We start from the raw sequence: 26959 nt of genomic DNA on the forward strand, positions 1-26959 counted from the left end.
ATGCTCTGCTTTATTCCTGCTTCTAAAGGAATAAGGCGGAAAGTTTAAACTGCAAGAAAAAATAACACATGCACAACACCCCCGTAAAAATCACATTGAACATTAGAAGCACACAAACCAAAGGTATGAATGAAGTAAAACCCTCGATCCAAATTTGTTTTAAGTATTGGGATGTCAATACTGCAATTTGGATCTTATTTTACATTTCCTGTTGATCGCAATGTATGATTCCCTTCATAGGCTGTAACCCTCTCTCACTCACCTAGTGGTAAGCCCCACTGAGCACAATGGCACCTACTTCTGAATAAACATAAAGAGTATCTCAGGGTTAGAGAGTGATCCAGAGGTGGTGTGGAAGGCTGTGAGGGAAGACCTCAACAGAAGCTCTATTGCTTCTGGAGAATCTTTAAAGCAATGGACATGCTGCCATAACTTTCCATGCTTTCTGCTATGCTGTTTTGCCATAATTACCTCATCCATGGCTTTTCTAAATCTTCTTAGAAATCAATAAGCAATTATTCACCTGATAGCTAGATATACTGATATTTGTGTTGGTGAACTGGGAATAGATCGCAATAGAAACATCAACATATTTGCCTAGAACACCAACTAAATATCTTAATACTAGAGTGACATCATGGGTGATAATGCTGAGCTGATTAAGCTGTTATTGCACCCAACACTAAATGCTACTGACTAAGGTGCAACAAGCCTTAAAAACAGGTTGCTATATATAGGTCAATATGATCAATAAGAATTAACATAATTATTTACCTGTATTCACCAAGTGTTCCATCATCTTCTTTCATAGGCTGTATTTCTGGATCACCATGAGCATCCTCCTTTTCTTTCACTAAAACATACATTTAAAACAACCAAACAAACAAACAAACAGTGAATTTAATCCAGACTTTGACATGTTTGGAATAGACTGATTCAAATCAATGAAACAACCTAGCCAAGCCTAATGCAAGTCACATTGACTTAAATGGGTATACTCTAAGCATGACTAAATATTGATTCAACCCAGTACATATTAGAATTAATTATAAATTGGGAAAGAATCTTGCAGGAATGAATTCTTCTGTGTGGTAAGTAGATTATATGATCTGATGTTGAACCAATGCAATGGTCTGGATTGCCAGCAGTGCCAACTTGATATCATGGATAATAATTTTAAAGCAATTTGCTTTTCAAATCCATCACACTACTTTACTGCAACTAACCTAAACATACCATTAAATGTCTGCCTTTTACTGGTTTCCTCAATAAAATTATGAATACTGCTTCTCACTTTAATAGCTAGGCTGTTGCATGAGAGCCAAGAATTAGTTACATATTAAAATTCTTTCATTGCATAAGTATGGCAGAAATTTCTTTGCAAACTTAAACAACAGGCTGCATTTTTTTCTACTCAAAGCTTATTCAAAACACACTGAAAGATTATATTGCTCTCACCACTGTCAAATTAAACTGATCTGGTAAATCATAAGAGTTCACAATAATTCAATAAGGGAGTTCAATATACAAATATATTGACTAGATCTCGAGGGGCAGCACAATTATTTCTGCCCTTGACAGCTTTTGAAAATGTTTCCTGAATAGCAGGGCCTCATGCTTAAAAGGAAAAAAAATCAGTTTGTGATATTTATTAAATCTATATCCTCCTTTCTAATTAAATATACTCAAGCCACCGGAGAAAATATGGATAAAGATTGCTCTTCAAAGTGTGAATTCCCAGTAGGCATGTTTAAGTGCTTGGGCTTCTTGATGAAGTCCTTAAAATCCTTACCATTAAGAGTAATGATTATATTAAACTGAATTTAAATATATTAATTTACATTCATATTTATTTATTATTTATTTATTAAAACATTTTTATGCCGCCCCATTCAGCGAAGCCTCGGGGCAGCTTACAACAATAAGTTAAAATAATTATAATATAAATCAAGAATATAAACATTAAATTAAAAATACAAAAATACAGTATAAAATAAGCCGCCCTGGCCAGATAAAATCCAATAATATTAACAGTTAAAATGCCGCTTGAATAAAAAGGTCTTCGCCTGGCGCCGAAAAACAAATAACGAATGAATCTTACCTGGATACTTTCCACCTTTGTTTCTCCGTATGAAACAAACGATCAGCAAAATCAAGATTAGAAGAGCAACTGCACACATAAGACCAATGAACCATCCTTGAGTAGCAATGTCAACCTGACGACTTGCCTTTGCTAGAAAATGGAGAAGGTTAAAGATTATACTAAAATGCCTAAATGCATTAGAGGCATTTTCTGCACATCAATTCCATACAATATATGATACATTAATTCTGTACCACTATCGGATGTATTGTTTCAGAACATTTGGCTGGTGTACACATTTGAAGCATGATCCACTTGGAAGGCTTCAGTTATGCCTACTAGATTCCTTTTCAGGAATGCAACAGGATTGCTAAAGTAGACGCAGCGTAGATGCATCTTTCTCAGATTTTACTGAGTTACTGCACTGTGCTTGAAAGAGAAAAATGTGCTTTATAATAGCAACAAATGATCTTAAGAAGCTTTTTGTTCCTTTTCTATAAAATCTTTAAACCTTAAATACCAACTTAGTGATAAAATATGTATGTATAATATTTAAAATGATTATAATATTGACACATAAATGAATAATATCTTTCATTTTCTTAACAGGTTAGCGAAATCTGGGATATTCCAGACATGCAGTTATGGGGCATTAAAAGGTTAGCGTCAAACATTATAAGACAACATACGCATTTAACATTCAAATGCTGTATGAAATGTCATGCTAGCGGAAGAAACAATCCATGCGTAACACATACCAAATATGTAACAAGCAGAGGTAGTAACTTATTTATGCAGCTTCTGGTATTTGTGTTAGTGTATGTTCTAATAAAGAGTGTACATTTCTACAAGCCAATACTGCATTTTTAAATTTCATAAATATTTATAATTGTGCCACACAAATTGTTTGCTTTGCCAGATTACACATTGTTCTGATGGATACAGAAGCTGCTAGCACATGCCAATCATATGAATCCACCCCATTGCATTCACAAAAAATGAAATAATGCCTTATAATGATTTGCTTCTTTAAGAAACCACATACCCTTTAGAGTTTTATAACACTGAGTCTAATTTGGGGTCTCACAACATATTTCCCCTTCTCTCCCATTTTATATATTTATAAGACTGGATCCAGAGTTCCTGAAAGTGGAACTCTGCTTATGCGATCCTACTGCTGGAGGGAGAAGCAGTTCGGAGGAAAAATAAGAAAATGGGAAGAAATATGCAGAGTAAGACAAATGTGCTGAACATTGTCAAGCTCTAGAATTTTGTTCCCACAGAGGTCAATCAAATGTGAATGGGAATCCCAACCAGGATATGAATATAATATCACTCTTCCTCTTTGTGTTCCCCATAAAGGCAACATAAAGCTATCATGCCTAGTAGATACTGAAAAGGCTCATTCGCCATGATTTTTATCATTTCCTTCTTTGTTCTGCAGCCTCAAAGGGATGAAGGGCCCTCCATAATAAGGAAAGGGACAGATGCTGCACAGGAAGAGGGAATTGGTGGAAATAACCTTGGTGGCACTTCTGCTGGATCTCAGTCCCTCCTTGAGAGACAGGGACTATTGTGATCCAAGTCTATATTACAAAGCACAGTAATGGTGTCAACTAACATTTACTTCTGAACAGAGGCAATGTCAGTAGCCTTCCAAGTCTTTCTCTCTCTCGAGGTCGGTTTTCTGGGTTTCCTAGAAAGAAGTCAGGGAGATCCAGAAAAAATGTCCCAAGCCAACGTAAGAACTCAGCAAGGTATTTCCTATCAGCCCCGTGCTTTCTAACTCATCGCTTCTGGTCTGTCACTCCCCCAAACCTGTTCCCCACTCTTTCCTTTGCTGAACGGCTGACAGGAGTGGAGACTAGAAGGTATCTGCTCATAGCTAGGCTGCTACCCAACTAGCAGTGTGAAGGATGTAAACAGGTGTGTAATATACAATTCTTACATGAAAGAACAACCATACTGTGCTTCTTTGAATTCTGGTACCTACACAGGAAGTATGTCCCAGCATGGGCTGCCTTCACAGCATCGGCAGCAGCCTACATCCTTCTCCGCAGGAAGGACCTGATTTTTAATGTCCAGGTTATGCAGTGATCTGGTAAAGCTACCTGATTTTGCATTTTTGCTCTTACACGCCAAGTTATCTTTTGGCATGTGGAACATGCATAACTAGAAAGGTCTCATGCTATCCCTTGGAATTCCTTTTTAATTCTATACATAATGCTTCTGTTAAAAGTTTATCCAGCTTTTCAATAGATACAGAATGTGGCTGGGAAAAAAATAACTGAGAATATACTGTGCTTGGACAATTAAGTTCTGCTCATTTTATCTATTTTTAAGGAAGCTGTTAAACATTTAATCCAAGTCAGATATAGGTAAGTCCACTGAAATAATGATATACTCAAAATATATAACAAATCCTCTGACCCAGAGATGCTGACATGCTCCCCAACCAAATATATGATCACTGCTACCAGATCTGGCTATACTGATTGCCTGTGAGAAGAAAGATGTGAATCCCTGTGGTCCCTGGAATTAGTGCCCTACCTCACATTTCGTTGTTTCTTTCAGAACTGACTATAGTAATTATGCATTAGGCCCAGAAATGACACTGCAGGAGAAGAAGGGTTCCTTTAGTTAGTGGAAGGAACAGGTATCCAATAGACCCTTGCATCTTCTTCCCTGCTGCAACCCCGAGTGTTCCTCACACACTGTTCAGGGGATCTCCCAGCCCTCCAGAATTTTCCAAGGCAGAGGAGATTGCAGAGGAGCAGGGATATGAACAAATCATCTTTCTACCTTCTGTTGATGGAGAGCCATCCCATTTATGGGATTGTGCAATGAACACCTCAGGATACAGCTCCTTATGTTCAGCAGAGCCTGAATGTATACCGAATGCAGGGGTTTCCATGGCAGAACCCCCTTTTCTATACATAGAGAAGGGCTTCATGCAGTACAGCAGTATGTACTGTTTATGTTTCGATTCATGTACCACCCAAAATGATTAAGGCACATAGTTTTAACTTTCAAACTGCACTTTTAACCTAATTTTTTGGTATCCTCCGGATAATTACTTGACCATACATTCTCTTTCTAAACTTTGCAATGTGCATGCAATTTATGACATGCACAAACAAAAGTGTACTGACAGTAACAACACTTCCCAGAACACTTATTTAACAACATGTTTATGAGAACACCACTCAACATGAAATTTTTTTATTATGAAACCTGTTTTAGACATCATTAACATTCATTTAATCATGGACAGTCACTTTTTCATAAGGATAAAGTGACACAAGGTATCCATGTACAGAAGATTCTGTACAAAACATTCTTATTAATTTATACTATAGTATACTATTACTATATCATTTGTTTTGTGGCATTTTAGTCCAACAGAATATCAAATCAATATATTTTTGTTGATGTAGTTAGAATGACCCCCTGTGATAAACTGGGTTTACTTTCCTGAGGCATAAGTATTCTCAGACACCATTTCTGACTCATAAACAATAAAAACATACTACCCAGAAACGAAGAACGCCAACATTAAAATTTCCTAGTAATAGCAGCCATGAGAAGTGCATATTTTCTTTGAAAAAAGAAGACTGCAAAGTGACAAAGAAAACTTACAAGAAGATATTCATTGTGCATAGCAGTGAAGCACTATGGGGCTATGAGACACATATTTAGCTCTACTTCAGAAAGCGGAAGAAATTAAAATATTTTGATACAACACATCACTACTTCAAAGTTCCAGCACTTAACGCATCACAATTCTGAATGCAAAACAGAATTGGTATGGTGCGCCTCACCTGGACCTGTCTCAAACACAGCCTCTGAACTCCTAAAACCAGAAAGACCCTCAGCACCAACCCGGACTTTATAAGATGTTCCTGGTGTTAATCCTTTTAACACAAAGAAGGTCCGGGAACCATTAATATTTTCTTTTTTCATTTCTTCTTTGCCTACAAAATTTTTAGGAACACAACATATTGGAGTATTTAAATTAACTCAAATTCATTTTTACATTTCTTACTGTCAGTTGGCAAAATTTAGATTTCTTTTTCAAACACACCTCACTTTATTTATTAAAATGCAGTATCTGGGTAAATAATAATCTAAATAGTATCTGGTTTTCACCCATTAAAAGGATGAATAAAATTGCCAGGAAAATTAAAATTAATCAGTCACTGGCCTGGATTAACTTTTTTTTTTCAACTCTAAATAGTAAAGTATAGCTGTTGAAATTTTCTTTACATTTCCCTTAATTTCTCCATGTTTAGTCAGAAGAAGGGAAGGATTAGAGATGGAAGGAATTTAGGTAAAGGAATTTGGAAAGCTTAATCAACTCTCAGTTTCAGTTGGTAGCTTATCATTTTATTTTTAAGAGAAATTCTCCATTCACATTTTGGTTCAGGACTGATAAAAAAATGACACAGAGCTGCTCTGAAACTGGATGGTTCTCATTGTGGTACTGCTGCTGCAATTCTATTGCACTACCACTGCAAAGCCAAAAGCTTCTGGTGCCTTTTGGGTGATTTTCATGGTGATCTGTGATGTCAGCAACCAGGATTGGCATTGCACTAGAGGTCTTTTATGCTAGTGCAACATAACTTATATTCATGGTAGTTACACACTAGCTAATGCCCTTTAACTGGGGAATGCTGATGGTGCCATCTTCCATCTCATGGAAATGAAACAGGAATGAAATGTCAACTAATGAAAAGCAAGCATCTGTTGACACTGTGTCAAGTGTTTAACTCTAAGACGACAGCAGTGTCAAACTGCTTCCCTGAAACTGGCTATAAAATCTGCCGTTCAAAATCTTAAGAAAGCGCAATTAGTCACACATGAAATTCATGATTCAAAAATCTACAGCTTCCCTATATAGTAAATTAAAGCATACTGCAAGAAACGTTTTGTTGTTAGCTTTTCCAGTCAAAACTACTTCTCGATTGTTTTGCATTAATAGAATTTTTATAACATAACCTTTGAACTCCTAAAACTGCACAACTATAAACATCTATGCGACTAAGCACATATCATGACCGGCAGCTTTTATACACTTTAACCAAGCCAAGGTAGGAAAGTGTTACATGTACAGAAGGTAGGATTCCTTGCATATATATCCAATTAGATGGAAAGACACCACTTCAAATAAGTTCTCTATGACTGGTCCCTTCTCTGATCCAGCAACTGAAGCTGTACGTGCTTTTCAGAATAATGCTGAAAAATCTGCTGATCCATTTCTTGGGAGGCATAATGGGAGGCTGATTCAGGCAGCCTGATAGCTTTTCCCTACTGAACAGCAGATTGGTGGTAAATTAGCTGCTTTCAAAGGATTCTGCATACAATTGTATCAGCTCCATGCATTTTTAGTCAGATAGGGAGGGGCATTTGAGTTTTCTTAATGGCAGAAAGCCCTAAGATAATAGAAGGAAACTATGCTATAGATAGATAGACAGATAGATAGATATACACTATTAATCAGCACTTAAAGAAATGCTATGTTCGTATTACCTCAATGTAATTCATAGTAAAAGGTTGCCCCTTCATTTTTTTCCAAAATTAAGTCAATATTGACCATTTTCTATTATTAAAATATGTTGAAATATATTACAGCATTTAGAAGAATTCAATGAAATGTCTTCTTACTGCCTGCCACACCATATTCAACATAAATGTTCTCATGAACTGGACCCTCAAATTCCCAACTGACATTGGCATAGGTCTCAGCAGCACTTGCCGTAACATTTTTGATCCTTGGATACAATGGTTGCACTGAATACACAAGAAAGACAGAGCAAAATGTGAAAGGTTGTATGCATCCAATACAATCAAACTTTCACTACTTTACTAATCTGAACTTATGAAAAATATGAAAATTGTTCTTTTTTCATCATGAAAAAGGAAATGGACTTACCATGAATTCTCATTTGCAGTGATTCTGGGCTGGGACAGCCCTCAGATAGAAAAAATACGTCTGCTTGGTTACCAGGCACGGTTCCCTTGCATATAGCACTGAGAGAAGTTTCCTTTCAGCTCAGGTCAAACTTAGTTCCTGGATAAGCCCCTACTATGAACTGGACATTGACCAGACTATCTATGGAGCCAGAAATGCCTGACACTCAAAATGGATTTCAAGATCATATTGTAAATATAGTGACTTCTGACGTGCACAAAAAATTTTCAGAAAAAGATCAGTCTGTGTTTTAGATACTACAGCAAAGTCTTAATTTGGGTTACAAGAAGCTACTTGTATGTATGGTCCTGCTAAAAATGGGTGTACATCAACATTCCATTGTCCAGTACTATGGACAAGAGGCTGCTGCTAGGGTAGAATATGGGGAAACAGATTAACTTCCTATAGACAAAGGCAGCAGACAAGGGTATATTTTATCTCCCCACCAGTTCAATCTGTACACAGAACATATCATAATGGAAGATGGATTAGGATCAGAGCAATGAAAATTGACAGAAGACACATTCATAATTTAAGATGTACAGACAGTATTATCTTACTGGCAGAAAGCAGCAATGAACTGAAATGACTCCTCGTGAAGAGGAAATGAAAGAAGAAAGTGGACAAGCAGGACTACAGCCTGATAGTAAGAAAACAAAAATAATGGCTATAGAAGAATTACACAACTTTAATGCCAACAATGAAGAAACTGAAATCATAAAAGATTTTACATAACTTGGCTTGGTTATCAATTCAAATGGAGGCTGTAGCCAAGAAATATGAAGAAGACTGAGACTTGGAAAGGCAACAATGAAGGAAGCATAAAAGGTCATCAAGTTTATGGATGTTTCACTGAAGACCAAGCTTAAATCATCTCTATTACTGTATTCTCAATCACTATGTTCAAAACACATTGCTGTGGAAGAGCTTTGCAAATACCTTGGCCCAAAAGAGGCCAGGACAATAAAACTGATGTTATAACGTCAGCACCATAATGTCAAATGGTGCTAGGAAAAGTTGAAGCCAGGAGGAGGAAGACCACCAAAGATGGGATGAATCTATTTCATTAAGGAAGCCACAACCTTAAATTTGCAAGAGTTGAATAGGGCTGTCCACCAGGGTATATTGGAAAGCATGCTTTCATAGGATGGCTATAAGTTAGGGATGATTTGATGGTACATAAGAACAACCTCTAACAATATTGAACAATAACTGGCAAACAGTGAAATCATCATCAGAGTAAAGAAGTGTCGAGTAGGAAGTGACATTCAATTTAATCAGTTTGATAAGCTTTATACTCGTAGATGAAGACTGTAATAGCTTGGCAACCATGGAAGTGAACACCTTTGTCCCCACTAAGGATTGTCAGAAGCATGGAAAGAGGGACCCCGATATTCCATTTTCTTGCATACTGGTGATACAAAAACAGAATTCACTTTTGATTGGCACTTATTTTACTTCAGCTTATCTTTGTAATCTTGGTAAGAAAAAAGGCAGTACAATTTCCTCAGATCAATGGAAAAGCAAAACCTTATAAAAGAGAGGTAGATTCCAATAACCATCCCATCTCCATGGAAAAATAATAATCTCTTGTTAATAAAAGGAGTATTAAGTCTGGAGATGCCATGAATGAAAGTAATAGATGGCAAAAGCTGTCTTCGTGGTCAATTCTCAAACTGGCCAAGAATTCAAAAGTTTTTGATGGTACAGAGATCTTGGACGTAATATTGTGAATCTTTTTGCATGGATTCAAGACTGATTACATGCATATACATACATACATACATACATACATACATACATACATACGTGTGAGTATTGTATTTAAACTTACTATGACCTAGGATACTAATGATAGGAACAACCTGGTATTTCAATGTGCTAGTCAATGTGTGGTGCTGAGTACCAGAAAGAATTATGCTTCAATCCTCATTTTGGTTTAGTTTAGTAGATTTAGACCAGTACCTTGCCAAGTGTCAGGTCAGTGAACCCAGTTGGTGTAAAGTTAAAAAAAAATCTAAAACATTATCAAAGTAACTCTGTTATAAAACGTGGTGCATCTCAAGCTCTAGGAGGTCAGATGTAGTCATTCTGGTAGATGCGTTCCAAATGATCTTGAAATGATTTTTTTAAAGAGATGGGAGATCCCAAGGTGGATGGAATAGCAACCAACTGAAATTTAGAAACCAAAGATTCCTGGACTGGAATGAAGCTGGTAGAATAATCATTGTTCTTGTAACTCTGGATGAGTCCAAAATTCAGAACAACCAAAATTTTTAAAAATGAAAATCACTAATACACTTAGCCAAATTAGCTTCTTGTTGGCTATAGTATTCACATCACAGGCTTGAACTCATGTGACTTTTCATGAATGCTCAATTGACAATTCTATACAGGTTGCGTATTTGATGGAAAGACCAAGGTAAACCGTTTTGAACATTACATATTATTCTGCTCAAAATAATAATTGGGAGGCTTCCTAATGAAGTGTTATTACTCTTTTGCCACCTTGCCTATTGTCCATATGAATCCTCCTATCTTTGAACTTGACCCAATGTCTGTTCAGAGAGAGGAATTTCCCACGAAAGATTGATGAGACCTGCATATGAAATGTGGAATGGAACAGCTTGGTTTCCTCCACCTTGGTTGTAATCCTTGTCTTAGCTTCATCCCACTTGCCTAATTAGCAAGCCTGTATCTCCTCTTCTTCATACTGTTGCCTTTCCCCTCCTCTTTTTAAAGTGTAGGATATGAAGGCTTCACAATTTTTCAAGCTCACTGCTTCTGACAAACTGGAAAATTCAGAAGAAACATCACCTTGCATCTCTTCGGGTAAAAGGCATTTGATCCCGGTTTTAAAAAATCTTGCTGAGACACCGTGAAGGGTGGGATATAAAAGCTGGCCTAAGCATGGGAAGAAGTGTAGGTCAGGAATGCTGAATAGTGCACAGCAGTTCCTTGAAACTCAGTGCTAGATGTCCTATGTTTTGCACAACTGGAGGAGAATGGGGAGGAGAGGAAGCCAAGAGATACAAGGGATAACAGAAGAAAAAGAGGAAAAATGTGCCCAATCTCTTTCTTTTCAGGCACTGGGATTAGAGTTGTCCCCATATACAACAAGAAGAAAATGTAATTTAAAAAGTGTTGGAAGTTGCCTGATTAATTGTCTCAGCAAGTTCGGTTTGAAAGATGAAGAAAAGCCCCTCTTTATTTTTTTTGTTTTTTGGCAGTATTTTTTTAATTTTTTTGGACCCTACCTAATAACCAAGAGGACGTAACTCTGAGGTGTGTTCCAGTCTGAAACCACTGCAGATGAGTGAAACCAGGATTGACAAATGTTATATGTGACTCTAGGATTAAAAGACATAGTACATGAAGCTAAAGTAGGCATGCTAATACAATATACAATACAGCTAAGAATTTAATTTTATGCAACTCATTTGCAAGTCTACCCCATTGTAGTCATTGAAACATTTGCAAATAAACAGACATAGTATTGGACTGCGTGTTTATGAATTCTACCGCTCAACTGGAAAGCCTGAAACTGCTTTTAAAATCATACATCAAGTAGCGATATTTCTATATGTTTATGAGAAACCCCAAAGACATGCAGACATATGATTTCCTAGTTCCATGCTCTTTCATAAAAACGTTTCCTTCCACTGGTTTCCGTTGCATTTGAGCTGCTTAAATGGCACTTTATATTGATAAAAGAAATAATAATACCCTTATAAAATGTTGGAGGTACAGTATGCATGACAGGGGAAGTTTCAAAATGGTTCTCTAATCCTTCATCAGACAAGGCAGGAAAGAAGAAAACAAAGAATGAAAATATTTTTATATAGAAAAAATGTTTCAAAAATCACAGTACCGTCTTACCTGTTAAGTAAACAATACATGCGTAAGTGAGCGCCCATGCAGCCTATTTTAAATACATTGTACTCAATACAATAGGACATTATAAAAGGAAAACAAGATCATTAAAAAAACACAATTATTTGATAAGCTTCCTTGAAAGGCTGCAGTCTTGCCATCATTCACTGTTCTCAGTTGCAAAGGTCCCCCCCCCCCCATCAAGCACTGTGATCAAGCAAACACCATTCTTATTAGTGGAACTGCATGTGACAGATACAATGAATGGTGGATTTCATTCGCTGTCTGATTCTATGTGGTACTTAATTCAAGTCATGATCTCAGAGAATAAACATTCATTTTATGAAACCCTTTAAGAGGCATAAAATACTCAGAGAAGCTCCCTCCACTCTGCAAAGAAATTCTGAGCAAGCTGTCAGTGGAAACTTCAGATTTTTGGTTTCCAGAAGCAGTCTTATATATTCAAAATATCCTTCATGTATCTTGAATGCCACTTCTCTCACTGTGTGTACAATGTCAACTTTTGAAATAGGTGCAAAATATAGCATTAAAATATTATTTGCATTACTCAGGGGTAAATTAAAAAATATAGATGACATATCTAAAGGTGTCATTTAAAGCAAACACAGCTAAGAAAACTTGTCATGCTTCTTTTGCCTTAACATTTATATTCCAGTCCAGCAACTGGGTCAGACTTACTCCTCTTTGAATTTAAACCAATTCTCTATAATCCTGGTATGCAGCACATCTGCAGAACATACTTCAGACTGTCTTTTAATTTTTATTCAGTTGCTAAAGATATTCTGATTTTGAAAAGATTATCAATTTAACTTTATAATCTATTTACTGAAAAATTATTACCTATTCAAAGAGTCAGCAAAAAATCAGTTCAGTCCTACCACACTGATGTGATGCTTCTAAAGTAGCAGCATGGTGGAAACAGAGATCTGGTAGCCCAAAGCTGCTGAGATGTTCTTTGGCATAACCCCCACCAACACAAAAAGGATCTGTGCAAGATCATGATAGTGCATCTGTGCTTCTTCCTTTCTTTGCAATGGGACTGGTACAAGGCAACTGCCCAAGGGAGTTTGCCTCTATTACTTACTGGAAAGCAGAATGCAATTTGTACTTATTGACTTAGGCAGCAAAGTGCCAGGGGCTGTCCCTGCATAAATAAAAAAGTCTATTTAAGAAAATTAAGATAGCTATGTTTGTTTACAATATGCCTATTATCACCTATTTCTTATGCTAGATTAAAAATGTTGCAAGGGTGTAATCTTATACATGTTTAGATTGGAAGTCCTACATTTTGCAGCCAGCTTAGAAACTATACAACTTTTCTTTTGCACCATGAGAAATGCTAATCTAAAATGTCCCAAACCATAGGTGTTTGCTACTACAGATGCTTTGTAATGCTTTTGAAAATGCCCAGATACATGAGTATCTGATAGGTGTCACAGAGCGGAATACAGTATCACACAAGCACATGATGTGGATTTTGCTCTCTTTCCCTCTTGAACCTCTCTCCTAGCAGGAGCAGGGATTGCATCAGAGGTCAAATTTTGACAGCTTGCAGAGAGAGAAGGATCCCCATACACACATTTGCACGGCAGATCCAAGCAATACTGGGAGTGGAACTACTCCACTGAATTTCACCCTCTGAGTTCAAAGGGTAATCTGGTTCACCCTCCTAAAGGGAGGTGGGGAAAGAGAAGATGCCAACCTGTCTCCCAGCTGGTCGGCCTCTCTTTCCATCCCACTTCCAATGCATCTCCTACCATATTGTGGGAAGGACCCTGACCATTTATGGTTGTTTTTAAAAATAGTTTCATGAATGATAATCATTGTTACCTGTAAGCTATTTGACAGTCCTTCAAATATTTGAAGATGGCTGTTATATTGATTTGTGCCTCTTCCCTTGGCTAAATGTGCTCCATAATGTCAACCTTTCCTCATAGAGCTTGGTCTTGAGGCATGTTCCAGTTCTCTAATATACTTCTTAAACTGTGGTGTCCAAAAGTGGACACACCACTCCAGGTGAGGGTTGTTGAGCTTCGTGATAGAGTGATTCACTGTCTTAGGGCATGGTTGACAGACCACAAGCAGAGGGTGATTATCCGTGGGGAATCATCAGGATGGCAGCCAGTGATGAACAGGTGGGAGGGGGCATGGCTACAACTTGGAAGCAGGTTATCCAGATCCAAAAGGATCTGGATAGGCTGTGGAATTGGGTGGGGGTCAATAGAGTGGCTTTCAATGTGGATAAGTGCAAGATCTTGCACTTGGGACACAGGAATAGGTGTCACAGGTAAAGGATGGGGGATGAGTGGCTGGATAGCAGCACTTGTGAAAGGAATACCAGGGTACTTGTCGACAGCCAGTTGAACATGAGCCAGCAGTGTGATGTGGCAGTTAAGATGGCAAATGCTGCCTTTGGATGTATAGCCAGAAGTGTGGCTCCCAAATCTAAGGAGGTGTTGATACCACTCTGCACGACTCTGGTGTGCCCACAACTGGAGTAAAGCATCTAGTTCTGTGCTCCACATTATAGGAGAGATATAGCTAGGTTAGAATTAGTTCAGCACAGGGTCACAAGAATGGTAGCCAGGTTGGGAAGGAAGACATATGGAGAAAGATTGAGGGAACTGGGTCTTTTCAGCCCAGAGGAGACTCTGAAGGGAACTTTTAGTGACTTATAGGTATGTGAGGAGATGCCATGTGGAAGAAGGCCGTGATCTGTTCTTTCCTGCAGTGGAGGGCAGGACGCATTCCAATGGAGCAAAGCTTAAGGAATCAGGCTTCAGGTTGGATATCAGGATGCACTTCCTGATGGTTATGAGCCCTAGGATATGGAATACACTTCCTAGGAAGGTGATCAGTGAAGGTGTTCAAGGAAAGATTGGACAACCACATGCTGGGGATTACATAAGTGGAGGCGGCTAGAGTTGGGGTGTCAGACCAGATGGCCTGCGAGAGCCCTTCTGACTTGCTTAGATTCTATGTTTCTGTTTCTAAAGCAGAATAAAATGCATCTGTTACCTCATAATCTGGATAGTATGATGAATCCACCTAGAACACATCAGTGTTTTTAGCTACTGCATCACACTGCTACTACAGCTTATATACTAATAAAACCCTGAAATTCTCTTTCGTATACATGCTGTCAAGTGTGACCTATCCTGCATGTGTACATCTGGTTTTTCCTAAGTGCAATATTTTATATTTAATTTTGGTGAAGTTTCTGTTAGTTGTGACAGTTTTTCATCCTGTCAAGATCCTTTCTGCCTTCTTATATTTGCTATCCTCTGCAAATTTGATGAGCAATTCCCTCTGCTCTCGGCCAAGTTATTCATCAAAATGTTGATTAACATTGGGCCACTCACTAGAGCTAACACTGATGGTGAGACAGTATTTCTTAAGTTCTGACAAGGATGTTGATAAGGCACTTCAATGGGAAATAGCATTGTCCAAGAAGTTAAAGAGCAGAGATAACTATTCTTCCTTTCCTGCACTAGACAAGGAGAAAGGGGAAGAGAGATCTTTGTGTGCAGCAGGAAGTTTCTCTGTGCTGGAACTGGACCTGAATGACAGGGCAGAGAGCTGGATTTTTTTTTTTTTTTTTGCAGGAAATACCATGGCATCTTAGGTTCCCTTAGACATCAAAAGCAACAGCAAGGAATCTGCAGTGAACAATCACTTTATCTGTGTAAATACCTCTTTTTTAGGAAATATTAGGCTGGCTGGAGCAGAAACACAAAAGAATGGTCATTTACCATGATGGGTTGCCATTATGTGTGACCCTAACCTCAGTCAAGACTAGCTTTAGCGTAAGTTGATGTCTCCATTCTCAACAGTCTAGCCAGATTCCTTCTTATGCTTCAGCTTCATGTACTGCTAGTTAATTAAGGAAGAAGAAGAGGAGGACGAAAAGGAGAAAAAGCAGCAGTAGCAGAAAAAGGAATTTCTAATGTTCATCTATAAAGCAAAAGATATGTAAGAACTTTGAAACTAAGTTCTAGCCATTCCAAAAAGAGAAATTTGCCGTATACTTGCAAACAGATCCCTTTTTATAATACAACAGATGTACACAATTAAGCAATCGCGGTAAAACAGCAACTGAATATTACAGTAATTTCTTCAAGGAACAGACTCAGTTCTGATCAACTACTCAAGGACGTTTGAACACCAAAATAATAATTTGCATGATACAATATATTGCTACTACCCTTTCTTAGAATGTGCTCCACTGTGCAGGGAAGCATTCAGAGATGGATTTGATACTGCAGATTATAAAGCTGGCAAATCCACTGAGGTTCTAGGCTCACAAAAATCTAAGGGACATTTAGGTTTGGGAAATTTTCTGTCCAAATAATCCAATAAAATAGGCAGGATATTTAGAGAAATATCTATAAGGGGCTGAAGTCATTTTAAAAGAATCTATTTGTGGTCAAAATATATAATAATCATTTTAGGGGGAAAAGAAATACCTATGGGCTAGCAACAAGGAAAATATGGAATTCTAAAAGTAATAATACTAACATTCCTGCCCTTGTTTAATTTTTAAGGACATAGCTAGAGTTTAGGGCTAATCCAAGTGGACAGAGGAATAAGCTGCCTAGAGAGGTGGTGGGCTCTCCCACACTAAAGACATTCAAAAAGAAACTGGACAGTCATCTGAATGGTATGGTGGAACTTGGTGTCCTGCAACAACAGGAGGTTGGACCTGATGGCCTTCATGGCCCCTTCCAACTTTGCTATTCTATGATTCAATGATTCTCAGTGAAACAACCAATCATTCTGATAAACAGGCACAATATGAACACTTCTAAACATTACTGGAAACAAGGGACTGAATTTTTTGGTGGTATCAACAAATAGCAGTATGCTCCCAGGGTTCTGTACAGGTTGATCTGTATACTGTTGAAACCAGAAATAGCAGCAGAATGTAAGACAAACAAGCTAACAGAAGCAGCCCTGGGAATTCAGATAAAAAAGATAATAACTCCAGCATGTCATTCACAAAGCACTGAATAAAGTTCTCTAGAGGTTTATAACTAGAATTCAAAAACTGCATTTGTACGCTTCGGGGAAATGAAATGATTTGGATCATACATTTTTGCATCACATGCCTTTTTGTTAAAGACTGTTATTTGTACTGTTGTGAATGTAGTGTGAACAATACTATCAAGAGAGAGGAAAAAAAAAAAGAAAACCAGTAAAGAAAATCAATGGCAAGAAATTGCTATGATGCAGCTTATTTATAATATTTTATTGAACTATATGAACAACACAACTTACCATCTTTTAAAAAAATGGAAATTTAGTTAATGACCAACTCAGATCCTGTCTGAAACTGTGATTTTAAATTCTGGAAGGAATAATCTGAAGCCACAATGCTTCACTGACACACTGTTCTCCAGTGCTCCATAATTCTCTACTATTGATTAATTGTGCAGCTTATCTTTTTACCTTTTAAATATTTTTGTTTCTTATACTAATAACAACAACCATCTCAGCTTACTCTCAGAGCATCTATAATCTCTGAAGCAAACAACTTCAGAAGCAAGCTTCGCGAAAGAAAGCCACCCTACCCGTGCACCCAAATAAAACAACAGCTGTGGGGAACCAAGTCAGTCTTCGACCTACACCAGTTAGCTGAATTCCATCTTTCCTTAAACTACATTAGCAACACATTGAACCCTCTTTGCCATTAGGGGGTACTCATACTGCAGAAAGTGCAGCGTAGCCAATGGACAGGGGAATGAAAGTAGGGAGATGAGCCTAGCACTCTCCCTTCACTCCTGGTGGAGACAGTAGCACCATGGGCAGGGACTCTGAAGGGGAAGCCACATGCAAAAGGCTTCCTGCTTTCCTGCTGTCACTACTGCTATAAAAGAACAGGCTGAGCCGTAACGGAAGAAGCTATTTCCATAGTACAACCTTGTTGCCTCAACAGTCATCAGGGAATGCATAAAGATGAAAGACGGCATCTATGCTTCTGCTTTTTGCATCAATAAGGCAAGTACCATATTAAGGACAAGGACAGGTGGCCAATAAACATTTCCTTGACAGTTCAAGGTCTTATTTAAGGAACCCTGTTGTTCCAGCTTTTACCAGCTGCATTTATTTTTTCAGTTTAGAAGTCTAAAGAAGAAGTCCACACAATTGATGCTTAGTTTTATTTTACCTTTACCTGCACATACATCAAGTGGGAGAATACCAGCATTAATGTAGGAAAATAAAAGAAGGACTCTGTGTAATTAGATACAACAAAAGGAACACACAGATATATGAATACATGTTATTAATCTACATGTTTTTATTAAAGCAGAAAAGCATGCAGTTAAATAAAAAATTAAGCATTTACACTGAAGAGTGATTTTAAAAGCACAGCCTTATGTTAATAATAATGGTTTTCAAAATAGACAATTAAAATGCCCTTCTTAACCATTCAATCTTACAATGTATTAATGTACAATTGAAGGGCAGACCCTTTCTCTCAGGCCGCAATCTTACTATACATTTACCCAGGAGTATGTCCCATTGAGTTCTATGGGGCTTACTTCTGAGTAGATATCTACAGGACTGCACTGCATTTCACAGTAGGTAAAAACTTCAGCACTGAGAGAATCTTGGGTTGGTTGGTCCTAATAATAAACTTTTAGTCGCTTCTAATGGACCAACGCTATTTTGTATTTTTTGCCAGTTTTAGGATAAAATCCAGCTCTCTCTAGTCTACCATAACAGTAGTTTCTACAGAAATGCTTTATCGGGGAAGCTCTTTTTTATGGAAAGTTGTTTTCTACGTGTGGCAATCTGCCACTGTTCAGTACCTTAAGTACTATGCCACGTCCTGTTCTAGCTTTCATCCACATTCTGCGATATTGCTAGATTTAAGGCAATGACAGTGTCAGTGATTTAGTAATCTTGAGCCTGCAGCTGGATTTGCATGGCTTTCTGTACTACATCCTTCCTTACTGCTGGCAGTGATCCTGTGGTGCAGAATGTTCCTGCCCAGATCAGACTAAATGATGAAATGTGAAAAGCAAAGGGCTGGTCCGGATGGCAGCTTTCTGTGATCCTGGCTGCACACTGCTGCGCATACTAACAAGGGTTTCAGGACAGGCAAAAAACTCTTCCCATAAGGCACATCTGTGCTCACGTTACAATGGTCCAATGTTCAGCCCTTTTCTGCAGACTTGTGAGGGAAAAGCTTTGGCTGAAGCACACACTAGCACTTCTGGCCTGCATGATGCATAGATGCTGAAAGCAAGCACCTAGTATTCAAAACTAGGGCAGCCCAGATATGCCCACATGAACTGGAAATGGGAAGTTTGGAAACTGCTGTCCTATCATATAGAAATGCATGGCCTCCAGCTGCCAAGTGAATATAGGATGATTTCTAAGTGTGTTTCACGTCACTGCAATCAAATTTCTACTTGGAAACCAAGGTGACTATTACAAAAGTTGGCTTTCATTTGTAAAACAAATATAACCAAGTCTATTCATAGGGCAGTTCTCTCCTGTTAAACAGATATGCATAACTTTTCTAGGCATAAATATAAGGATATACTGCTATTTTTAAGAGCGCTACCAACTTCTTAAAACAGTATTCCTCAATTAAACATAATAATGTTTACTTATTTTTAGAAAAATACTGTCCCAAGACCATTTGGTGGTGGTGAACATACAAAAGTTTTAAATAAATAAAAATTGCATAACTATTCAAATTTAAGTAGCCCATCTTTATACATACCCATCTTACCTTCGTCCATAATTGTTACTGCCTCCTCTGTTATTTGGCTTCCAGAGCCAATTGATGTATGTGCATAGAAATAAAACTTGTATCGAGTACTGTAATTTAAGCTTCTTAATATCCAGCTGGTCTCATTGGCTGGAATATCAATCTCTTGCAAGCGGCCTAATTCATGTGTATTATTAACTGTAAATTGTAAATTGACAAAAACAATGTAGTCAATACCTGCTTGGAAACATCATGTTGCATAAATGTTGGATTTAAAAAAAAGAGTTAAACGAGGTCCTGAATTCTAAGATACATGTGTTCCATCGAGTCATATATGTGTCACATTGATCACCATCATGCATAATTTATTTTTTGTCTAAGGTTTAGACAAAAAAATGTTGCATGCTAAAAAGGTAGGATTTATGAAACCATGAGCACCTAAAATGGCTTAATTTTTTGCAATACCCATATTGGTATTTCTCTGGTGTAATACGTGAAATAAAGTTATGTAGTGCAAAGCAGATGATGGAATACTCAATACTTATTATGGAAATCCATTCTGGGTTGGGTGATGGTGGCATGTAAGAATCGGGCTGCATCTTATCATGCAGGAAGGTGGGAATCACAGGCTGATCCTCCTCCAGCTTTGCCTCTGCGTTCTATACCTGGCCAAGTTCAAAACAGAATATTGGAGACACCAAAGCCATTACATGAAAGATATCCCTCTTGGTGGCATTGGAAAACATGGAGTGTGCATAATTTTCAGGTTAAGAAAATTATGACAGCCGCATAAAGAGTGTGGTTGGATGCTTAGTTGCACCCAAGTTCAGAAAGTACTTTCAGAGGCATCGAGTATTTCCAAGCAGCTGCAGTGCAAACTGTTTCCCATATGTGCAGGACAGCAAAAATATTGCAATAGAACACAATGGAGTTTCCAAAGGAGAGGATATTTGACTTCACTATGACCACTACCAACCTAGAATTTATTTCCCCCAATGTAAATATTTTCGAAACAACATAACAAGATCCAATTACATATTTTGTAAGCATTTATTGAAGTCTCCCTCCCACCAAATCTTTACTTACTTGGTTGAAACTTCAATGTATATCCTACCAGAACACCATTTGGATGAGAAGGGGGACCCCATTCCAAAGTGAGAGAGTCCAGACTTGGATTAGTAATCTTCAAAAAGGAGGGTGCACTGGGAACTTTTAAGGAAAATAATAATAATTATTATTTATTTAATATTGATACCAGCCCACAGCCAAAGCTCCTTGGGTGGTTTGTAAGAAGAACATTTGTTAAAACAAGTTACACACTGAGATAAAGTAAAGCATAAATATTATACAAAATGCTATAAAAGTGTGTATGATCCTTGGGTAATGTCCAAGGGTATAACTTCACAAACTCAAATAGTGCTAGCAGAGCTCCATCAAATCTTCCTGTTGCACAAGTGATTGCAACAAGTAAAATGTGCAAGTGTTTGTGCAAATGTAATCCATAATTGGTTGCATAATAACCTATGACCTTAGTTGGATTCTCTTCTTTGCCTAGCAGGTTCTGCTCCAGCAGAATGACACTGTTATTTATGTGTATTTTGGCTCTTTACTTAATGCAATACCAATTGTTATGACCTACATTTTTGAGTTTACTCAAACCCTAGTTCAAATAAATAGACTTAAGCTTTCAATTAAAATTATTACTTCTTCTTTAACAATGTATATCTGTAAGACAGATGAAAATGTTCAGGTAATGCATAATAACAATGCTTAATTTAAACAGCTAATTTGTACGGTTTTCTAAGTGCATACCTCCTTCAGGAGTTTTAAACGTTTCATCAGGTGTTGGTGGTCCTTCTCCTTTCCCATTAAACACTCTGACATTCAGTTTGTAAGAGCTATAGGGCTCCAATCCTGGCACCATTCCATGGGTCTTGTTTCCACTGAAAACCAAACTCTTTTTTTCTGCATGCCGCTTAATTCTTCCAGCTAAACTTTTCACTTTCCAGTAGTAAATCTAAAAAATAAATATATTATTTAAATACTTATCTAATTTCTGGGTTTGTGTTATAATATTTTTGTATGCTTAGATATATTTTTGGGACAGACTGGACACTTAACAGAATGGATTCCGAATTAGACAAAGTATACACACTGAAATCAATGGGACTTAAGTTAGTCTTGACTGAAATTTCAATGACTTCAACAGCTTTACTCCTATAAGGAGTAAGAATAGATCCAACCCAGTAGTCTTATTAGTACTGAGACATATAAATTTAATCAGGATTAAAAGAATGTAATCCAATCTTATTTCTAAGCCATATTCAGTCTAATTCTATCTGTGCTTGTTCAGAAGCAAGTTCCAGAGTCCAACTTAAGTTAAATATCATTGGGGACAGATCAGACCATTAAAAATAAGTGTTCTTCAGATAATGTATAAGCTAGCATTGATTTTTAATGACAACAGATTCAAACCTAGAAATTCACTTTTATTCCATTATAATAAGTTGCATCTATTTTGGCTTAATTGTATTGCTTTTTATGTATAATGTAAACAACTTGTGATGCAACGGAATAATACTGAAGTTATTTAATATATGATACTGGTGGGTTTCATCTAGTACACTGCTATGTAGAACACAGAATCATTATTATTAGAAGTAGAATAGATACCTGTGTGGCTAACGGGAAAAAAATATAAGAGTAATAAAATGAGACTAATCCCAGGTTGAGTCATGCTATATTAATTTTCTGAATGTTTTAAACTGTGCACTTTTCAGGAAACACTTCAGGGTAAAGAATATCAGCAGTCAGGCAAAAAATTGTTTTTGACAGAAATTAACTAATGGCTGACCATCTAGCAAGTGAAACACGCAAAGCTCAACATTTATTTTAATCATCTGGAAACAGACAGAAAAGCTATTTTGCCACAGCATGCTGAAAACATAGTTGCTGCTGAAAAAGAAAAACCTTAAAAGCTGCAGTGCTGTGCGTATTTAGGCAGAAAAATCATCAGAAAAGGACATGTCTGACTATGGAACACTGGGAATTGTAGATTTTTTCCTGTCCAAACATAGCTAATAAATAGGATTGCACATGAAAATTTCAAAACTTATAGTCAGAAGTTCCAAGCCCAACACAAAAATGCTGATTAAGTTTTTATGGCTAACTTACTTTGTATCCCTGAAGATGACCTCGGATATACTTCAGTGGAACTGGATCCCACTGCACTTTTGCTAATGTGCTGTTTATAACTTGCACCTGCAAATTGCTGGGGGCAACCATTGGCACTATTGAGAAACAAAAACAACAAAACTTAGGTTAGAGCCACCTCTATGCACTTCAAGTTTTCAGAAATGTGACTGTGAATCCCTACACTGCACCACAATATTATTACTATAGCGGTGCTTCATAGTTCAAATGACTCTAACTTTGAATTATCTGGAGTTAGAATGTTAGAATTGCTCTGCAGTTTGAATGATGCTTCTATGTTCAAGCTGCAAGTGAAATGAAAAAAATGTAGTCACTGCAAAAACATCATTTGTTGTGTGCCCAACTCATCTCTTGCATTTTCAGTGCTCTTTTTCGCTTTATTTTTTGTTAGATACGAGGTGTGATCAAAAAATAAGGTGAATGTTTAAATTAAAAAAAAATAACAGTAAAAGACACATTGCTATCGATCCCCCTCAAAATACTCTCCTTGCTTCGAACACACTTATCCCGTCATTCTTGCCACTTTCTGAAACAGTTTTGGAAGTCCCCTTTCATGAGTGTCTTTAGTTATGCTGTTGTGGCTGCCTCAATGTCCCGAACTGATTCAAAACATTTACCTTTCATGGTCAGTCATTTTGACTTTGGGGATGAGCTGGAAGTTGCATGTTGCCAGATCCAGTGACTAAGGTGCATGAGGACAAACCGTAATGTTTCTATTTGACAGAAATTGCCATACCAGAAGTAATGTGTGCTTTCAACATAACATTCAGTAATGTAACATTACTACTTTGAACTTAATTTGTTTCAGGAGGCCATGTTTGCTGTTCATCGAAATGAGTATTGTTTAGGAACAGATTAATTTACTTTCCATTATTTCTGATGGGAAAACCTGAACTGGACTTTGAACAATTCAGAGTTCAAATGGCCTCCTGAAATGAATTAAGTTCAAAGTACAAGGCACCACTGTACAGATGTTTCAGATAAGTTAAGATAAACGAAGAAAACCTGCAGCAAAATTATGGCAAATATTGTCAATTTAAGAAACTTACAGTCTTCCCCAGAATATCCAATTGTTGTTATAGGTTCAGGTGCTGATCCTAAGTCATTTATGGCCTGTACTTTTATCTCATATGGAGCAAATGGAGGAGTACCAGACACAATATATTTAGATACATTTGCAACTGTAACAGATGTCCATTCATCATCACCATCCTTCTGCCGCCAACTGACTTTGTACCGAAGCCCTGGACCATTGGACTGAAAATGTCTTAAAGGCTAAAATGCAAAACAAATGGAAGCATTGAATAATAACTACACACTTAATTTTCCAAAATATACGAGAGAGAAGATGATATATAAGCAGAATACTAAAATGTCCAGTTTAGTAAAGGACAATCCACTCTCAGCATACCCCAGCCATGCTTTCTGTCTAAACATACATAGGATTGCAACCTTAATTTGAAATGCTATTCATCACATTTCTATCATATTTAGATGCGTCCAAGCATAACCTGCTTGAGGAACCTTATTTCTTTACACAGATATGACTCTGTCTGCCCTAAATCTGAAAGACATGACACAAAAGGAAAGGGATTGAGAAAGAGGTGGGGGGAAGCAAACTTGGGCAATGGTTCTTAGTTGTGATCTTAGATGCATGTTTACAGGAATTTGTGTACTTTTATTCCCATATTACATTGATACATTATCTTTAGAAAAAGGCACTTCTGTGGAGGTGGCCTAGTCACTGTATTTAGATTTCCAAGTGACAAAGGAGTTCAAAAACATGATAACTTGCAGATTGTTTATACTGTCAATAAATGCATATTACATTAGATATTTAGAAGGCTTTAGTACTAAATGATTACCACTCTGAAATCACCATAAAATCCACTTATCACAGTACACAGTGCTAGCAGCCCATAATAATATTTGAACTATGCAAGATACCACATCAATGGCATCAGATGAAAGGTTGCTTAGCCACTAACATGAACAGGATGAGATGACTGGTGCTCCAAGAGGATGTCTTACATAGGATGGCAGGCACAATCCTATCAGGATGCCTGTAAGGAAGCAATCTTCATCTCCCTGCCCTCCCACTCTGCATTTTTCCTAGATAGGTTTTTCTTTTTTTAAGCTGGAACATCTTAGAGCAGGAGGAAAGGATGTTGCAGTGGCTTCAGGATACACTATATTATGGCACCCCCAGTCTCCTACCCTCCCTGTCCCTGAAATTCCCCTTTCCTCTCTTCGAGGGTCACTTTCCTGTCTTCAGAGAGCAGCTGGTGCAGTTCTTCTATGCCAGATGCAAGGGGATTGTAGGCAGAGTTCGAGCTCTGAGGACAAAGTGCAGGGCCATAGGATTACTCCCTAAGTTTGTCTTTCACAACATTTTCCATTTCTCAATATGCACATCTTCTCACACACTTGAGAAAAGTGAATTGGCTTCAGATTTATACAGAACTTCATATTTTACACGGATATTTTTAAAAGTGCTTCAAGATCTTTTTTTTAAAGATCCTTACCTCCCACATGATCACCAAATTATCTGGTTCTGATCCATTCCCTTGAACACCGCTAGGATTGTCATCTGGTTCTAGAAATTAAAGATTTGTATTTGAATAAGCTTTTCCTCCTGAGTAATTGAATACTAGCTAGAAACTAAGCCTATAACAGTAAGCCATAGCATTTATTTACTTGCAACTTTTGTAAAGTATTGTTCAGAGGCTTCACTTGGCTGGCTCCGTCCTATCTCGTTGACAGCTATTACACGGAATGAATAATTAACATAGGGTGACAGCCTTAATTGCACAGTTGTGAGGAAGCCAGGTACTTCTGTCTGGTAGTTCCATACCCCTGGTTCACGCATGGCATCTTCATATTCAACGATGAATTCTGTATATAAAGGGACAGAATTTTACATCAGAAATTAGTACAACTAGCTAAATAAAATGGTTTCAGACTGAATAACTTGAGGACAACTGAATCTCTCTCAAGACAGCAACATAAAGCAAAAATTTAATATGCTTGAAAGCATAAGAAGTGATCAAGAGTCCTTTGAAAACAGAACTGCCCAGGACTAGATGTTGTCACACCTTCATGAAAATCTGAGGGGATCTGTTGACGACATACAGGTATGTGAGGGGATCCACACAGAGGTGGGTAGAGACCTGTTCTCCGCTCCAGAGGAAGGCAGGACATGCTCCAACGGAGCAAAATTAGGGGAACCAAGGTTCCATTTAGATGCCAGGATGCACTTCCTGACAGTCAGGATCCTGAGGGTGCGGAATGGGCTTCCACGGGAGCTCGTTGAGGCCCCATCGGTGAGGGAGTTCAAAGATAGTCTGGGCATGCACATGGCGGGCATGCCATGAGCAGAGCCGGCTGGAGCTGGGGGTCAGACCGAATGGCCCGGGAGGTCCCTTCTGACTCGCTCTGTTTCTATGTTTCTAAAATTGATTTAAAGGAAGAATGGGGCATGATGAAATCATACGTAAGTATTTCTGGACAGCAGTAGTAACAGATAAATAGAATTTAGAAGTAGATACAATATGCCATGAGAAAGGTGCTGATTCTGATGGATGAGTAGTACATAATACTATTTTGCACTGCACTTTAGTGCAGAAACTTTCTAGCACGTATTTTATGAATGATGCAGGGCTCAGTCTGATGAGGCTACCCATAACCCTCTGAACCTGAAGGATTATGAACATCTTATGTAAAGCAGGTAGAGCATGGGAGTGATGGCTGCCTTCACACCTGATTCACCCAGAATTGGATTTCAGAATCTAAGCATGGTGCTTCAGAGTAGGATATATTGTTTCCTACTAGGATATATTGTTTCTTGGCAGCGGATGTCTCCATTTTTTCCCATCTCCTGAAACACCTCCAGAAACTCTTTTCCAAAGTTGTTGTTATGACCTCTGAGAAGCAACCAGAGTGATTTTTTCCATGCAGACTGCAATAGGGGTATGAGGGGAAATTCAGGCAATGATCCCAGCTACAAGACTTTCCAGCCTTGGAATTAGGAATACAAAAAATCCTATGGTCATCAAGATTCTTTTTTTTATTTAAA

At 37.7% G+C, this 26959-nt stretch overlaps 1 protein-coding gene across 2 annotated transcripts in view; it reads right to left on the reverse strand.

Moving 5' to 3' along the window:
- NRCAM (neuronal cell adhesion molecule) overlaps positions 1-26959 on the reverse strand; it is a 76744-nt gene that overhangs the window by 10449 nt on the left and 39336 nt on the right. Inside the window, exons 16-26 of one of the 2 annotated variants that reach the window (XM_044423077.1) lie at positions 25582-25779; positions 25410-25480; positions 23934-24159; positions 22846-22961; positions 21484-21688; positions 20758-20880; positions 19693-19869; positions 7748-7873; positions 5905-6057; positions 2102-2233; positions 775-853 (exon numbers count right to left, since the gene is read on the reverse strand). In XM_044423077.1, coding sequence (XP_044279012.1) covers positions 775-853; positions 2102-2233; positions 5905-6057; positions 7748-7873; positions 19693-19869; positions 20758-20880; positions 21484-21688; positions 22846-22961; positions 23934-24159; positions 25410-25480; positions 25582-25779 — 1606 coding nt within the window. The remainder of the gene's footprint in view (positions 1-774; positions 854-2101; positions 2234-5904; positions 6058-7747; positions 7874-19692; positions 19870-20757; positions 20881-21483; positions 21689-22845; positions 22962-23933; positions 24160-25409; positions 25481-25581; positions 25780-26959) is intronic. The other variant, XM_044423078.1, reaches the window with a different exon arrangement.

Source organism: Varanus komodoensis, unplaced genomic scaffold (genome assembly GCF_004798865.1).
Source record: "Varanus komodoensis strain SLA01 unplaced genomic scaffold, ASM479886v1 scaffold13_1, whole genome shotgun sequence".
NCBI lineage: Eukaryota > Metazoa > Chordata > Lepidosauria > Squamata > Varanidae > Varanus > Varanus komodoensis.